The sequence below is a fragment of the Pygocentrus nattereri genome, chromosome 9 (genome assembly GCF_015220715.1).
Source record: "Pygocentrus nattereri isolate fPygNat1 chromosome 9, fPygNat1.pri, whole genome shotgun sequence".
NCBI classification, from domain to species: Eukaryota; Metazoa; Chordata; class Actinopteri; order Characiformes; family Serrasalmidae; genus Pygocentrus; species Pygocentrus nattereri.
The window spans coordinates 45,174,303-45,192,160 of NC_051219.1; the positions used below are offsets into that span (position 1 = coordinate 45,174,303).

Genomic DNA, 17,858 nt, shown 5'->3' on the forward strand with positions numbered 1-17,858 from the left:
TGGAGCTGATAAAGTGGACAGTAAGCGCAGAAACAAGCAGGTGGTCAGAATGTTCTGCCTGATTGGTGTATTCTGCTATTTTAAATGACATTCACAACACATCTGTGTGTAATTATGGACTTTTTAAAACATTACCTTTCTAATGCAGAAAAGCCACACTAAAAGCGTGGGTAATTATCATGATCCCTCGTTTAAATACCAGCCCAACAAGGTGTTAATTATCCCTGCTGAATGTTGGTGTTTGTTGGAGAATGTTGGACTGAGGTTCTCTGAGCTTCAGAGCGTGTTGTGTTCTTATGTAAAGACTATTTTTTGACTGTACTAGACTGTACTAGACTGTACTAGACTGCACCAGCTCTGCCCAGTAAACCCTACAGCATGTGTCATGTGGACTACATGTATGTGTAGTGTGTTTATAGTGTCTGGTTATTGCTGTAGCACAAACCCACTTTTTCCCCTCACTCCGACCTTCCTCTCTTGTCAGTTTACATGCTAGTGTGTCTGTGTTTGTGGCGAGTAAACAGCTGAGTCGTGTTCGACGCTGACCCATATCCCCCTCAGTGTTAAATCTATGGATGCACCTGAGTGTTTTCCCGTAGTGTGTTGGCTCCAGCCCAGCGTTTGTTGTGTGTGTTTAACTCAGACCCGTGTGTTCTGACTGTCCTCTCCAGTGCCGCTGGCAGCTCCTGAGGACGTGTCTGTGGTGGTGTTGAACTCCACGCTGCTCAGGGTCAGCTGGTCCCCCATCCCCCAGGCCCAGCTGAGGGGCCACCTTGGCGGATACAGCGTGAGTGCCTGACCCGCAGGTCTCTCGTGTCCTTCCCACCACTCGACACTGTCTGGGTTACGGCCCTGCGGTTCTTTAGCTAGGTCGGGAGGGGAAAGTCATTTAAGCACAACCGGGCAGTTTGTGGCTATTAATGGACCGCCTCCTCCTCTTTTAATCTCTTTACACTTTGCCTTTTTCTTGTCTATTTTGTTTCTCTAACCCCAGGCCTCTAGTTCAAAATACATTACTTATGATGAATGCTTATGTGTAATTACGATATATAATTATTATATATATATTTTTTATTATTCTATTTTATATGTAAGGCTTTATTTGGAGTTGTCATTTGCAGATGATTCATAACAGGCTCTTAACAGATTATCATATACCTATATATATCGCTGCTGTCGGAAGAAAACCTCTTATCTCCAAAAGTTAACTTTACAGGAGAAGGACAAAACGTACTGTAGTTTTAATGTAAGTCAATGGAACCAGACGTCTTTCCAAGTCATTTTGGGCCGTTTCTTTTGATCCGTTCATCATGACATTTCCACACAATGTAAAGAACAACAGGTCCTTTGCAGATGATTCATAAACTCTTAACAGATTATCATATACCTATTACATATATATATATATATATGTATGTATGTATATATAAGAAGAAAACCTCGTATCTCCGTTTTTAGTTATTTTTCAGTTTTGACATATTTTCAAAGGAACTGTTTTTCTTTACATTGTATATAAATTTCATGACGAACGGATCAAAAGAAATGGATCAAAATGACTTGGAAAGACGTCTGGTTCCATTGACTTACATTAAAACTTAAAACTACATTAAAAGTAAAGTTAACATTTTGGAGACACAAGGTTTTGTTCTGACAACAGCGAGATATATATATATGTATATATATGTGCATTGTCCACAGAAACACCATATCTCCATATCTCCATATTTTTCCTGCTGCTGTCCTTTACATGGGGATTTTATTCGCTCTTTTTTCTCTCGTTCTCTAACCGCACTCTTCTTGTTTGACTCCTTTTCTTCTTATCTCTCAATCTTTTTCTTCTCTTTCTCCCCCTTTCGCCTCCCTCTCTTCATCCATTTGTCTGACTCTCTCATTCAGGTGCACTGGTGGAGAACTCGAAGCCTGTTGACCTCTAAGGAAGTTCCTGCTGAGAAGCAGTTTCTCACTCTCACGGGGAACAGGAGTCACACCATGGTTCCTGGGCTGAAGCCTTTCTCGGAATACCGCCTCACTGTCAACGTCTTCAACAGGAGGGGCAACGGCCCCAGCAGCAGCCCGCTCACCTTCACAACACCGCAGGGAGGCAAGTGCAGCAGTTACACACCACTTACATTTCAAACAGGGCTTTCAGAAAGGGCTGCTGCGCTTTGTTTGAGCTCTTTCGTTTTTATGTGGTAGTAGAAGTGCTCTGGTCCCGAAACGAAGGCCAGCTGACCCTGACAGTCAGAAGCGCAGTGTAATTCACTGTTAATTTCTCGTTGCTCACTTAAATAAGCAGAGAAATGAAGTTGAAACCACGGTTTCTTATCTTTGAAGCAACACCATATGTGTGTTTACACATAAAGGACGAGGAGATTTAACCCCTTAAACCTCTGTTGCAGATATGAGGGCAATAAAAACATTTTAAAACGTTTAAATTCTCTTTTCCATCCATCCATCCATCCATCCATCCATTTTCTAAGCCGCTTCTCCATCAGGGTCGTGGGTAAATTCTCTTTTCGTTCATGATAATTCAATTAAAACCCATAAAAACAATGTGTCGCATGTCTTTTAGGGGGCGTTGCCTTGAGACAACATTGTGCAATGTCATATAAGATGGATAGTATTTGGGGGGAGGGGGGAAATACTAGAGTACTAAAGTAACCACAAAACCGTGCTCATCTTTAAACTGTATTAATGCAAAAAATTCTCTATCAGTTTATTTTTAAAGAAGCTGCCGTACCACGAGGAAGATTCAGTAAAACCATGCTAAAAATAAGTCATTCTCTAGTGATCAGAATTGGTTTAGGATTAGGATTAGGCTTTGGGTTGAGGTTAAGGTTAAGGTTAGGATTAGGGCCAGGGTGAGGGTTAGGTTCAGATTTTGGGTTGAGGTTAAGGTTAGGATTAGGTTTTGGGTTGAGGTTAAGATTAGGGTTAGGATTAGGGCCAGGGTGAGAGTTAGGTTTAGGTTTTGGGTTGAGGTTAAGGTTAAGATTAGGATTAGGGCCAGAGTGGGGGTTAGGATTAGGTTTTGGGTTGAGGTTAAGGTTAAGAGTAGGATTAGGGCCAGGGTGGGGGTTAGGATTAGATTTTGGGTTGAGGTTAAGATTAAGGTTAGGATTAGGTTTTGGGTTGAGGTTAAGATTAGGGTTAGGATTAGAGCCAGAGTGGGGGTTAGGATTAGGTTTTGGGTTGAGGTTAAGGTTAGGATTAGGGCCAGGGTGAGAGTTAGGTTTAGGTTTTGGGTTGAGGTTAAGATTAAGGTTAGGATTAGGGCCAGGTTGAGGGTTAGGTTTAGATTTTGGGTTGAGGTTAAGGTTAAGGTTAGGATTAGAGCCAGGGTGAGGGTTAGGATTAGATTTTGGGTTGAGGTTAAGATTAAGGTTAGGATTAGGTTTTGGGTTGAGGTTAAGATTAGGGTTAGGATTAGAGCCAGAGTGGGGGTTAGGATTAGGTTTTGGGTTGAGGTTAAGGTTAAGGTTAGGATTAGGGCCAGGGGGAGAGTTAGGTTTAGGATTTGGGTTGAGGTTAAGATTAAGGTTAGGATTAGAGCCAGAGTGGGGGTTAGGATTACGTTTTGGGTTGAAGTTAAGTTTAAGGTTAGGATTAGGTCCAGGCTGAGAGTTAAGTGTTGGGTACGGTTGGTAAGGTTATGTTTTGCATAATGGAAGTAACATAATAACAAGACATCGACTTAATGTCAGTAATGAATCAACAGAAAATCTACAGGATATTTACTTCAGTGTCTTCAGACGCTTCACTACTACTTCACTTAATCAAAGGAACTACTCAGAAATAAACATCGTCTTTGTCCAGATGAAATGGAAATAGAAGTGTAAAGTTAATGCAGAACATAAATCAAATGTAACTGTAAGCGTTGCATAACTCACAGTCATTACATCACTACCCATGAACAGTAAAGCAAAACAAAAGTAAAAGCTCTTGACTTCTAAAAGTTAAATTGGCTTCTAAGGGCTGAATATCAGAGGCTGTGTGCTGTATTAACTTCTCTAGTTGTGCAGTTCCAGCATGCTTCACTGTGTTAGTCAGATTGCTGAACCTGGGCCAGGGATTAAATGTGTGCTAATTGTGTGCAGTTCCTGAGAGACCTCCTATACTGAGAGCTACAAACCCCCAGGGCGACTCCATCACTCTGGTGTGGGCACCACCACTCGAAGCCAATGGCATCCTCACAGGCTACAGGCTACAGTACCAGCTAAGTATGTGAGCATGATCCCATTTCAGTTACATCACACGCTTTGGCTGCATGTCTGCTCATTGTATAAGCAGTGATTAATAGACAGTGCTAATCTGTCCAGCTCCTGATTACTGTCACTAAACCCATATATTACCACATTTCACAGAGATAAACCTGTTTAACTGCACTGTCGTCCTAAACTGTAAATTATTCATTACTTTTAGTATTTCACAATAAAACACTCACGCGTTCATCATTTTACTGTGAAATCAACTGAAATCTACAGCAAATTACATGCAAAAATTCATACGTGAGATATTCTTTGCAAACACAGTAGAAAACAAAGTGAATTGATATGTTTGTCTTTTATTTGGGATAAAATAAAAAATATAGGTTTGGTAAAATCCAAAGTCAATTTTCCTTCATATACAGCACTGTGGGAAAGTTTTAGGCGTTTAAGCAAATGTTTAACCAGTTGACCTCAGCAGTGAGTTCATCACAATATACATCAAAATAAAGTCGTATTCATAATTCAAATAAACAGAAAAACTATAAAAAAGTAACAAGAATTTCTCGGGTCCATATTTTTCCTGGACACCTTCACAGCCGCCACAGAGACTCGTTAATATCATCAATTACATCATGAGCTCAATTTACTGAGCACTGATTGGTCAAACCAGGAGCTGCTTTATAACTACATATAATACTGGGCTTCCTCGAGGAGGAGAGGCTTGGAGATGGGTAAACAAACGCACTGACGTCCAGAACATCAGTATATATATATATATATATAAAATTATTAATTAATATTCTATACATTTTGTTTATTCAAATATTAACACTTTTCTCAGCAAATAAACACAAACTACACAAATAAATAGATTTTAAAAATGTGTCTTGGGTGCCTCAAACTTTCGCACAGTACACTATACATTTACGGTACATTACTGGCTACCGAGCTGTTACTTTTACAGTTGTTATGTAAAAATACAGGAGAAAATCGCTACATCACTGTAATCTTAAGTCACAGGATGTTACTGTTATTTACTATTAATGTGGTAAGTTAATGTGAAAGTGCTGCCTGTAATTAATACTTTACAAAGTCAATTTTAACAGTGTATTAAATTGCTACTGGGGTGGTGACCTCAAGACAGTGGTCTCCAACCCTGGTCCTGGAGATCCTATCTTCCTGCAGAGCCACAGTTTGCCACACCTGCTCCAGCTAATCAGCCTCTTCCTAAGTCCCTGATAGGCTAGAACAGATGTGTTGGACACAAGGTGGTGTGGCTTATCGGATACAGATTGGAACTTTGGCTGCGTTCACATTCCCAGGTTGAAGTGGCATAAATCCGATTTCCTGCCCTGATGTGACTCAGATCTGGTGTTTTCAGGGCAAATCTGATCTTCTCAAATCAGACCTGAGCCACTTTCATATGTGGTCCTAGATCGGATACGTATCCCATTCATGGCTGTGTGACCTTAACGTGACCCTCAGATCAGAATTCATGTGCTTTTTCTCCATCATTCAGCGTTACCACGGCAACAGCGCCGAACACGTTAAAGCCTGTAAACGGTGGAAAAGCAGCTCGTCTCACCTTTTTCTCCTCCGTCTGGCTCTAATAATGAAGCTGAGAGCTGATCAGAGTTAATGATCTTCTCAGCGAAGCTCGTTCTGCTCGTTAGTTTGTGCTGATGATGCAGTGATTCAGTCACGTGACGTCACTGAGTAGGAGGAGCTCATGAGGGTCAGTTCAGGCCGGTTCATCACATTAATGACCGATTTGAGTCTCTTACCTAAACGAGTCTGAACCGCCGAGTCTGAGAGATCGGATCCAGGCAAAACGTCAGAACTGAGGCTTGTAACGTGAACGCAGCCTAAACTCTGTAGGAAGGTAGATCTACAGGACCAGGGTTGGAGACCACTTCCTTGAAGGCACATCTTCAGTATACAACATTCAAAAATGTTCTATTGCAATTATAGTTTTTTTTAATTGCTTTGGATCACAAATATGTACCTTTGTCCTGAGAAACTTTAAAGTAAGGTACACAATAAGACTTCATGGTTGGATCGTGTTGAAGTTTGTTTACTGTTCTATAAACCCAAAGCCTACATTGCATATAATAGTGAGATCATCGACCTGTCCATCCTTCACCCAAACATGCACTTCTTTCATAGCAGCTGTTGGATAAATTTGATAAAATACTGGAAAAAAACATTTTTCAGCTTAATGAATTTAGTCTGAACTCACTACATTGAATTTCCAGGTTAAAATGATAAAATGAATGGATCATGTTGTTGTAACTAATCAAAACCAGGCAGGTTGGAAACGGTCCCAACAGCTTGATTTCAAATCACACTTTTAAAAATTGGAACAGGCCCGAAGTTGATTTGAAGTGTTTTGCAGTTTTAATTGATGTAAAATCGAATCTTTGTGGATGGCGTTATAGGCGGGAAGTTCAACACACATCACGCATCACAAATGTATAGACTAGCTGTTATTGTGCTTCTTCTCCAAGGAGAAAAGTCAAGCAAGTTCCTTATTAGTCCATGTGAACATTAACAACGTTAAACGCCTTGAACACCACAACCAGCAAGCAGTGAGCAACTCACCAGGCTGAGGGATGCTCACGCGCTTTTACGTTTTTTTATTTTGATTTTTTAAGCTGACATTGGTGGTAATGTAGAGGATGATAGATATGCCAGTGAACTAATATTTATTTTCCGAATGTTTTAAAAATCACAAGCGCGAGCAAAGCTGTCCCGCTGTACAGATCGCTGTGCGCCGCCTGGTTCGGATTTTCCTCCCTTGTTTTTGATTGGTTACCTCATTAAAAGTGACACATGACACACACAACTTTTCCGCTGGAGCTGAACATTTTTCAACTGTAAATCTGGGAACCAGAATGGAAAAAAAAACCATGGGGGGGAAGAAGCCGAGCCTGCGGAGTCGGCATCGTGCCGTAGGATATGATGCCGGTTTGAGTGGAATATGCTCCACCATCTGAACGCAGCCTTAGTTCCTCTACATTTAAAAAATACTATCAAATCTATGAATCCCATTATATGTATTTGATGTTTCACATGCTGAACTGCAATGAATCCAATTAAACAGGACTAATTAAACTCTTTTTGTAGTCAGACAAGCAGCTGGAAAGTGTTAAGTACTGACGATATTCACGATGTGCTAGGAGTGGGAATCTCTAGGCACCTCACGATGCGTTTCGACTACGATTCAGAGGCTGCGATGTGATTATAAAATGATTTTTCTATGCAGGATTTCTATTTTCTGGCTGTGTGAGGACTCGGCACTTTTAAAGCGAAGTATTTGTAATGATCGTTAATGAATTTACTTAATATCTTTAATTAAAAAAGAATAATTGGAGGAGAGGTGGTAAGTGAACTAGACGGCTCTCATTCACTGCTCTTGTTTGGAGCACGAGACTCTGGCCGCTACTCATCTGCGGTAAAATGTGCTGTTACGTGGAATCTGCTCCACCACCTGAACGCAGCCTTAGTTCCTCTAAACTGACATTTTTGCATCGTTTCATTCAAAATACTCATTTGAGTTAAATAAAGTCAAATGGCTTGTTACCAGAGGTGGACGAAGTACACAAATCATGTAGTTGAGTTAAAGTCGAGACACCCAAGGTAAAATATTCCTTCAGTAGAAGTAGAAGTTCCTCCCTTTAGACCTCCACTGGAGTAAAAGTACTAAAGTATTTCCCTTCAAATGTACTTAAGTATAAAGTAAAAGTACTAAAAGAGTAATTCTGGCTCTGATGTCCTGTTATCATTTTTATAACCAGACTGGCTTCATGAACTCATTTCAGGTGAAAGTCCTCCAGCGTCTCTCTTGGTAAACCAGTCTTTTAATAGAAGGTCATTAATTAGTGACGCTGACGTCTATTAAAATGATCAGAAGCACAAAACACTGAAGGTAAACAGTTTCCATCAGGGAGAACCGAGTGGCTCTGAAATCACTTTTTACACACAAGCAAAGTTTCAGTTTCAGATTTATTTACAACTTAGTTCCAAGTTTAAGTTGAATAAAAACTGGCTTTAAACTCAGGATCACAGATGAGCTTCTTTACTATGTTGATCTGTAGGCGTCTGTTCATAAACATAAACCAGCCCAAACTCATTTACTATAAAATGAAATGGTGTTTGTAGAAATTCAGAAAAAAGCCGCGTCAGTCTCGACTGCATATGTGGACATATTTCTATATTGAGCTCTATTTACACAAAGTTAGGTTAGTTCATCATTTATGTTGAACAGACTCTCCCAAAGTTTTACGCTGCTGCGCTGACGTTGAACCGCGTGCTGCACTGGGTCGGTATGACCAACAGGTCAAAACCAGCTCTAAACAAAGTGACCGCTGGGCCCTGATTGGTGCTCTGGCTTTGCGCTTCTTTCGTTTTGACATGTTACGTTTTTATACACACAGAAACCAAAAGGAACGACAGATTTCTCAAAATGTAGGAGGAAAAAGTCGGATATTAGACTCTGAAATGTAGTGGAGTGAAAGGAAAAAGTCCAGAACGGAGAAACTTCAGTACAGATACACCAAAAATACTAAAGTACAGAAACTAATTACATTTACTCAGTTACTCAGTTACTCAGTTACTCAGTTACTGTCCAGCACTGCTTGTTACTACATATAGTATTTTTTTTTAGGTTGAACTGATGAACCAATTTTTACAGTGTAATACACATACAATTTCTGTTATTGACAAAGTTGTCAATTGTCTTTCAGTGCTTTAAAATTTATGTAATCTCATAAAAGTTGCTCCAAAAGAGCGAATTTGTGGGCAAGGAATGGATAGATCTTTCATTTCTATGCAGAAGAAAGACAATATACAGCTCAAGCTGAAGAACATCACTGTATATCTCATTACAGTCAATGAAACAATGGAAGTGGACGAAGCTCACACAGTAAACATCAGTGGACCGGACACAACCCAGCTGGTTCTTCCTAACCTGAAGCTGCACAGTCAGTACCAGTTCTACCTGAGTGCTTGCACTGTGGTGGGCTGTGGACCTGCTGTCAGTGAAGAAGAGGGCACTGTACGCACAGCAGGTGAGTACGAAACATTGCTTATAAGTCTTTACTCTGTACTTTATACTGGAAAAGTATTAAAACACATCCGATGGGTCCAAGGAGGCGGTTCCTTCCTCGGCACTAGCATTGTTTTACATCCACTGGCCTTTGATCATCTTTTACGCATATTCATGTTTGTGGATTATACATTAATATAGTGCTTCTTTCATGAAGACGCATTTCATGAAGAGTCCACGACATCAGTGGCCACATCGATCAGTATGTATCACTTACAGTATGTAGCTGGTGTAGTTGACATTAGTTTGACGTAGTTTTAGGTAGTTAGTCTAGTGGATAGTCTAGTTAGTCTCTAGTTAGTCTCAGTTAGTCTCTAGTTAGTCTCAGTTAGTCTCTAGTTAGTCTCAGTTAGTCTCTAGTTAGTCTGAGTTTCTTAACACACTTTCTAATAGGGACGTATGATATTGGCATTATTGGTATTGGCAGATAAGTATTGCTATTGTACAGATGTTTAGGCTTAACTGCTCTTTGAAATTAAAGGTTGATGAAATAGAAGACTGTGCAAAAGTCGGAGACCACCCACCATTTATTTAAATTCTATTGAAAATTGGCATTAAGTCGAAGTGTCAGTAAAAAAAGCAGAAGACTCACTTTTGGTTGATATTTGACTGATATTTGATTGATATTTGATTGATATTTGACTGATATTTGATTGATATTTGATTGATATTTGACTGATATTTGATTGATATTTGACTGATATTTGATTGATATTTGACTGATATTTGACTGATATTTGATTGATATTTGATTGATATTTGACTGATATTTGACTGATATTTGATTGATATTTGATTGATATTTGACTGATATTTGACTGATATTTGATTGATATTTGACTGATATTTGATTGATATTTGACTGATATTTGACTGATATTTGATTGATATTTGACTGATATTTGACTATTTGACTGATATTTGATTGATATTTGACTGATATTTGACTGATATTTGATTGATATTTGATTGATATTTGACTGATATTTGATTGATATTTGACTGATATTTGATTGATATTTGATTGATATTTGATTGATATTTGACTGATATTTGACTGATATTTGACTATTTGACTGATATTTGATTGATATTTGATTGATATTTGACTGATATTTGATTGATATTTGACTGATATTTGATTGATATTTGACTGATATTTGACTGATATTTGATTGATATTTGATTGATATTTGACTGATATTTGACTGATATTTGATTGATATTTGACTGATATTTGACTGATATTTGACTGATATTTGACTGATATTTGATTGATATTTGACTGATATTTGACTGATATTTGATTGATATTTGACTGATATTTGACTATTTGACTGATATTTGACTGATATTTGACTGATATTTGACTGATATTTGAGTGATATTTGATTGATATTTGACTGATATTTGATTGATATTTGACTGATATTTGATTGATATTTGATTGATATTTGATTGATATTTGACTGATATTTGACTGATATTTGACTGATATTTGATTGATATTTGACTGATATTTGACTGATATTTGATTGATATTTGATTGATATTTGACTGATATTTGATTGATATTTGACTGATATTTGATTGATATTTGACTGATATTTGACTGATATTTGATTGATATTTGATTGATATTTGACTGATATTTGACTGATATTTGATTGATATTTGACTGATATTTGACTGATATTTGATTGATATTTGACTGATATTTGACTATTTGACTGATATTTGATTGATATTTGACTGATATTTGATTGATATTTGACTGATATTTGACTGATATTTGATTGATATTTGACTGATATTTGACTGATATTTGACTGATATTTGATTGATATTTGACTGATATTTGACTATTTGATTGATATTTGACTGATATTTGACTGATATTTGACTGATATTTGATTGATATTTGACTGATATTTGACTATTTGATTGATATTTGACTGATATTTGATTGATATTTGACTGATATTTGATTGATATTTGACTGATATTTGACTGATATTTGACTGATATTTGATTGATATTTGACTAATATTTGACTGATATTTGACTATTTGATTGATATTTGATTGATATTTGACTAATATTTGACTGATATTTGATTGTTATTTGGCTATTTGATTGATATTTGATTGATATTTGACTGATATTTGACTGATATTTGATTGATATTTGATTGATATTTGATTGATCTTTTCAGGAGAAATTAATTTCAGGTATATCTGAAATATATATATATATATATTTATATATAATATATATCTATATATATTTTTTTTTACCTCCAAAGTTTAATCTTAGAAGTTGGTTACATTTTCTGCTTCTCAGGATCCCAGTAATCTCAACACATTCAGTGGAGCTGAGGTCTGGACTCTGGAATGACCAGTGAGCAGTTTCTTTATTTGAAAAGATTTGAGGTTTCCGTGTTTTTTGTCATATTTGCTTTAGATAGATGGAAGGAAGAAAAGAAAGAAAGAAAGAAAGACAGAAAGAAAGAATGGAAGGAAGGAAGGAAGAAAAGCACAAAAGAAAGAACAAAAGACAGAAAGAACAAAAGAAAGAAACAAAGACAGAAAGAAAGAACAAAAGAAAGGAAGGAAGACAGAAAGAAAGAACAAAAGAAAGGAAGGAAGACAGAAAGAAAGAACAAAAGAAAGAAACAAAGACAGAATGAAATAAATTAATGAATTGATCCTGAAGGGAAACTGCAGTGTTTCAGTATGAAGACATGTAATTGCTCATAAACGTAAATCTCATCGCTGTCCAATAAAAAACGAGTATCTCCAATATATGAACTTTACAGCAGAGCACAAAAACCCTCGTACCTTCCAATGTAAATGAATGTAAACAGGTTTTGTTCCCAGTGATTTTAGAGCATTTCTATTGGTCCATTCATCCTGACATTTTGACACAATGTAAAGAGCAGCTTGTTTGTTGAAATGATGCAGAAAACTAAAAATCTACAAAAATGGAGATGCATGGTTTTCATTGGACAGTGACGACATACTATGCAGAAAAATATAAATAAATCTAGACATGAGTTTAAGTACAAGACAAATAAAATAAAAGCATGTCTATTTGCATTTCTCACCAACGGCTTCTTGACAGCTACACATCTTTTCAGACCCGTAGCGCCGAGTGGTCTTCTCACAGTGGAAGGATGGACAGAAACACCTGTGGACTTTCACATCTGAAGTGGTGGTCTTCCAAGCCTTCCATGGTTGTTAGGAGTCCCGTTTTCTCTCCTAAGAGCAGTATCTCCTAAAAATGTGAAAATCTTGTACTTAATTGTGGTTTTTGGGTGGAAAATAAACAAAACGGTCTCTGACTTCTGCACAGCGCTGCATTTAGGGTTCTCTAGGAGAGCAGAACATCTAGTAGATACTGAGCTACACTGCTAAAACGATTTACAGCATTTGTAACCCTACTACAGTAAATGTTCTGACTCTCCATAGGAGTATAATGATAAACACAGACCACAGCTCCATTTTCAATACGTCTGTGATTTTATATTCTCACAAAATTTGGATCCAAATTTTAATGAAGGAAAATGATGATCACCATCATGTTGCTGCATCACTTACTAACCACACTAGAGTTTAAATGCAGTCACAGTTTTGAATTGCAACATAACAATGTCAATAATATTGGCCCACAGTTCCCATATCAGTGCATCCCTACTTTCTCAACATGCTTGTTTTAGCCATTTCAGTTATTTTTTAACAGTTTGATGGTCTCTAGATTAGTTTACTGTACTTCTCTTACATTCTCATTGTATTCTTATGAAGATTCATTTCAAGAAGAATCCACGACGTCGTTCGCCACATCGACAGAGATCAGTATGTATCGGTATTTGGGTTAATATGCAGTTCAGTCTAGCTGAGCACTTAGAAACTAATAGCATCCATTTCTTACCACGACGGCCTTCTAAATAAGCTTTTCAATTATTTCATTGATCTCTTATTTTTAAGCCTCACTATACGAGTGTAATGCATTACAGCAAGCTCATGAGATCTCTCCCCTCTCTATCCATTTTCTCTCACTAGGTCAGCCGATTTTTCACCCATTGTTTAATTAAATGTGCAAAGTAGATATTTAATCAATAACGAGCAGTTAGAAAGTATCTAATATTCAGTACGATCGAGTTAAATGCGATTTAACCATATTCTATGCTCTTTCTAAGCTGATTTTTCTTCACCGGCATTCACGACCTCCCCTGAGATGAGTATGTACTAGCACTAGTAGTTAATAGCTTTCATTGAAAGCCTCAACCAGGCATCTACAGCGAGGTTTAGTGCAGCAACAAGAAGCTTTCGAGTTGCAGTGCTACTGGACTGCCAAAACCTTTGAAGTGTGCACAATATGTCCAGAAGTTTGTAGACACTTGCTCATCCGTTCTTTCGAAATCAAGGGGATTAATAGGGAGTTTGTCCACCCTTCACTACAGCCTCTACTCTTCTGGGAAGGCTTTATGTTGGAACCGCGCTGTGAGGATTTGATTGCCTTTAGCCACTATAGTGGACGATGCCTCATCACTGCAGAGCGTGTCAGTCCAATGTTATGCACTCAGTGCCGGGGGCTTTATACCACTCTAGGCGATGCTTAGCATTGAGAATGGTGACCTCCAGCTCATGTGCAGCTGCTCCACAGCATCGTATTCTGTGTCCAGTTCTTTTCTATGGAGTTTGTACAGTGTATCACAAAAGTGAGTACACCCTTCACATTTCTGCAGATATTTGAGTTTAATATTTTATCTTTTCATGGGACAACACTGACAAAATGACACTTCTTCATCTGTGCAGCTTATATAACAGTGTAAATTTATTCATCCCTCAAAATAACTCAATATACAGCCATTAATGTCTAAACCACCGGCAACAAAAGTGAGTACACCCCTAAGAGACTACACCCCTAAATGTCCAAATTAAGCTCTGCTGGTCATTTTCCCTCCAAAATGTCATGTGACTCGTTAGTGTTACTAGGTCTCAGGTGTGCATAGGGAGCAGGTGTGTTCAAATCTGTAGTACAGCTCTCACACTCTCTCATACTGGTCACTAAAAGCTCCAACATAGCACCTCATGGCAAAGAACTCTCTGAGGATCTTAAAAGATGAATTGTTGCGCTACATGAAGACGGCCAAGGCTACAAGACTGCCAACACCCTGAGCTGCAGCACAGTGGCCAAGATCATCCAGCGTTTTAAAAGAGCAGGGTCCACTCAGAACAGACCTCGTGTTTGTCGTCCAAAGAAGCTGAGTGCACGTGCTCAGCGTCACATCCAAACACTGTCTTTGAAAGATAAGCGCAGGAGTGCTGTCAGCATTGCTACAGAGGTTGAAGAGGTGGGGGGTCAGCCTGTCAGTGCTCAGACCATACGCCGCACACTACATCAAATTGGTCTGCATGGCTGTCACCCCAGAAGGAAGCCTCTTCTGAAGTCTGTACACAAGAATAACAGTTTGCTGAAGACATGTCAACCAAGGACATGGATTACTGGAACCATGTCCTACGGTCTGATGAGACCAAGATGAATTTGTTTGGTTCAGATGGTCTCAAGCATGTGTGGCGGCAATCAGGTGAGGTGTACAAAGATAAGTGTGTCGTGCCTACAGTCAAGCCTGGTGGTGGGAATGTCGTGGTCTGGGGCCGCATGAGGGCAGCAGGTGTTGGGGAGTTACATTTCACTGAAGGACACATGAACTCCAATATGTCCTGTGAAATACTGAAGCAGAGCATGATCCCCTCCCTCCGGAAACTGGGTCGCAGGGCAGTGTTTCATCATGATAATGACCCCAAACACACCTCTAAGATGACCACTGCTTTACTGAAGAGGCTGAGGGTAAAGGTGATGGACTGGCCAAGCATGCCTCCAGACCTAAACCCAATAGAACATCTTTGGGGCATCCTCAAGCGGAAGGTGGAGGAGCGCAGTCTCGAATATCCACCAGCTCCGTGATGTCGTCATGGAGGAGTGGAAAAGCATTCCAGTGGCCACCTGTGAAGCTCTGGTAAACTCCATGCCCGGGACAGTTAAGGCAGTTCTGGAAAATAATGGTGACCACACAAAATATTGCCCCTTCAGGAGCTGCCTCTTAGGGGTTGTACTCACTCTTGTTGCCGGTGATTTAGACATTAATGGCTGTATATTGAGTTATTTTGAGGGAAGAATAAATTTACACTGTTATATAAGCTGCACAGACGACTTTTCATTGTGTCAAAGTGTCATTTTGTCAGTGTTGTCCCATGAAAAGATAAAATATTAAACTTAAATATCTGCAGAAATGTGAGGGGTGTACTCACTTTGGTGATACACTGTACAAGCCATGCATGCGCGATTCCCATATGGATGGGAATAATATGAATGAAAAATATATCCATATATTTGCTCACATTAAAAGTATATGCACATAATATATTAGCTCATATGAAAATATCTATACTTTATACATGCAATGTATGAGATGCTTTAAAATATGTGCAAAATGCATTTTACTGTGGCAGTTCTGAATATTTAAATACATGCCAGTATGTACTTATGTGGCAATGCATTGAAATATCAGCACATATGTAGATGAATATGTAAACTGGACATAGAACATAGGCAAACATATGGAAAATAGAGCTGGGCAATTTTTTTTTTCTGACATCTGGTATGTTGAAGTGAGAAAGTGCCACATTTAAAAAATACTATCAAATCTATGAATCCCATTATATGTATTTGATGTTTCACATGCTGAACTGCAATGAATCCAATTAAACAGGACTAATTAAACTCTTTTTGTAGTCAGACAAGCAGCTGGAAAGTGTTAAGTACTGACGATATTCACGATGTGCTAGGAGTGGGAATCTCTAGGCACCTCACGATGCGTTTCGACTACGATTCAGAGGCTGCGATGTGATTATAAAATGATTTTTCTATGCAGGATTTCTATTTTCTGGCTGTGTGAGGACTCGGCACCTTTAAAGCGAAGTATTTGTAATGATCGTTAATGAATTTACTTAATATCTTTAATTAAAAAAGATTCATTGGAGGTGAGGTGGTAAGTGAACTAGACGGCTCTCATTCACTGCTCTTGTTTGGAGCACGAGACTCTGGCCGCTACTCATCTGCGGTAAAATGTGCTGTTATGTGGAATCTGCTCCACCACCTGAACGCAGCCTTAGTTCCTCTAAACTGACATTTTGCTTTGCATCGTTTCAGGTTGTGCTGTTACGGTGACATAAGATCCTGTGGACAAAAGACGTCCACGCAGCACACGTTACAGCCGTCCTGCCCATTTTCTATTATATTTCTTAACACAGTCTCACTGAGCTAGTAGCTATGAAAAGGCAAAGAGAGAGATGTAAAACGAACATTTGGAGACAAATGGACTCATTCGCATTTATAAGCAGCGCAGTTTCCTGGAATGTTAAATCTGTAATCAACTGCGCTGCTTATAAGTGCGAATAAGTCCATTCGTCTCCAAATGTTCGGGCAGGACGGCTGTAACATGTGCTGTGTGGACGTCTGTTGACACAGGACCTTATGTCTTATATGACCTTATATATTTCCCGTTTCTATTACTGCTGCTGTAATACTGTGAATTTCCCCGCTGCCGGACTAATAAAGGATTATCGTATCTTGTTTCTTATCTTATGTCACTGTAACATCTCATTTTATCACAGATGAGTAGCAGCCAGTGTCTCGTGCTCCAAACAAGAGCAGTGAATGACCGCCTCCTAGTTCAGACTGTCAAACACTAAAAGGAAGCAAAGATAAAGTCGAATTTTCCCATTCCACCTTAAATGGTGCCACATTTACATTCCGGCACCTCATACAGAATTTAAGGTGGAACGGGTGAATTCGAACAAGAAGCTGGAGAATATAAAGCCACTTCAGCCTCGCAAAATAGCCGAAAGTTGAGAGACATTTAGAAGCTGCTGTACTTTTGAGGAAAAGTTTCCTGTTGGAGATGTGAGAAAAGCGGCTAAAGCCTAAAGCCTAAAGCCTAAAGCAGAGCAAAGTAAATCCGCGCTCTCGTTCATATTTCTTAACCTGTACTATGACATTGTCACAATCCGAGACATACTGGGCATAAAATGTGGCTCAAAAGGACAAAACGGCTCTTCTTAACGTTTGGGTTGCGACTCCTGATCCAGCCTGGCCTTTAACGCAGAGCAGGTCGGATTTCTCGCTCATCCGGTTGAGTTTTAGTTATATGTTGGCACAGACTGCCCGGGCGCGGCACTTCCACACTTCCAAGTTCCGCCTTTTGCGTTCCCGTCAACATTACGTTACAAATTAAATATTTAGAAATTCGATTTTTGACGTTCAGGATCGTTCGCGTCTGCATCGCCATGCATCTAAGAACAGAGCACCCCCCCCCCAACCCCCACCCCCCACCCCCGATATACTCAGACAAGTTTATTTTGACACACTGTGACATAACTCATCACGGTAATGATAAATATTGTCATATCTTTATGTAAATATATCACAAACGACACATATTTTGAAAAAGATGGAAAAGCATTATTTGCGTGGGGGCC

General features: G+C 38.9%; 1 protein-coding gene across 2 annotated transcripts in view; it reads left to right on the forward strand.

Moving 5' to 3' along the window:
- The window catches only part of chl1a (cell adhesion molecule L1-like a), a 90,558-nt gene that overhangs the window by 51,749 nt on the left and 20,951 nt on the right, over positions 1 to 17,858 (forward strand). Inside the window, exons 20-26 of one of the 2 annotated variants that reach the window (XM_037540971.1) lie at positions 672 to 787; positions 1,897 to 2,101; positions 4,098 to 4,220; positions 9,098 to 9,277; positions 9,473 to 9,517; positions 13,119 to 13,169; positions 13,514 to 13,555. In XM_037540971.1, coding sequence (XP_037396868.1) covers positions 672 to 787; positions 1,897 to 2,101; positions 4,098 to 4,220; positions 9,098 to 9,277; positions 9,473 to 9,517; positions 13,119 to 13,169; positions 13,514 to 13,555 — 762 coding nt within the window. The remainder of the gene's footprint in view (positions 1 to 671; positions 788 to 1,896; positions 2,102 to 4,097; positions 4,221 to 9,097; positions 9,278 to 9,472; positions 9,518 to 13,118; positions 13,170 to 13,513; positions 13,556 to 17,858) is intronic. The other variant, XM_037540972.1, reaches the window with a different exon arrangement.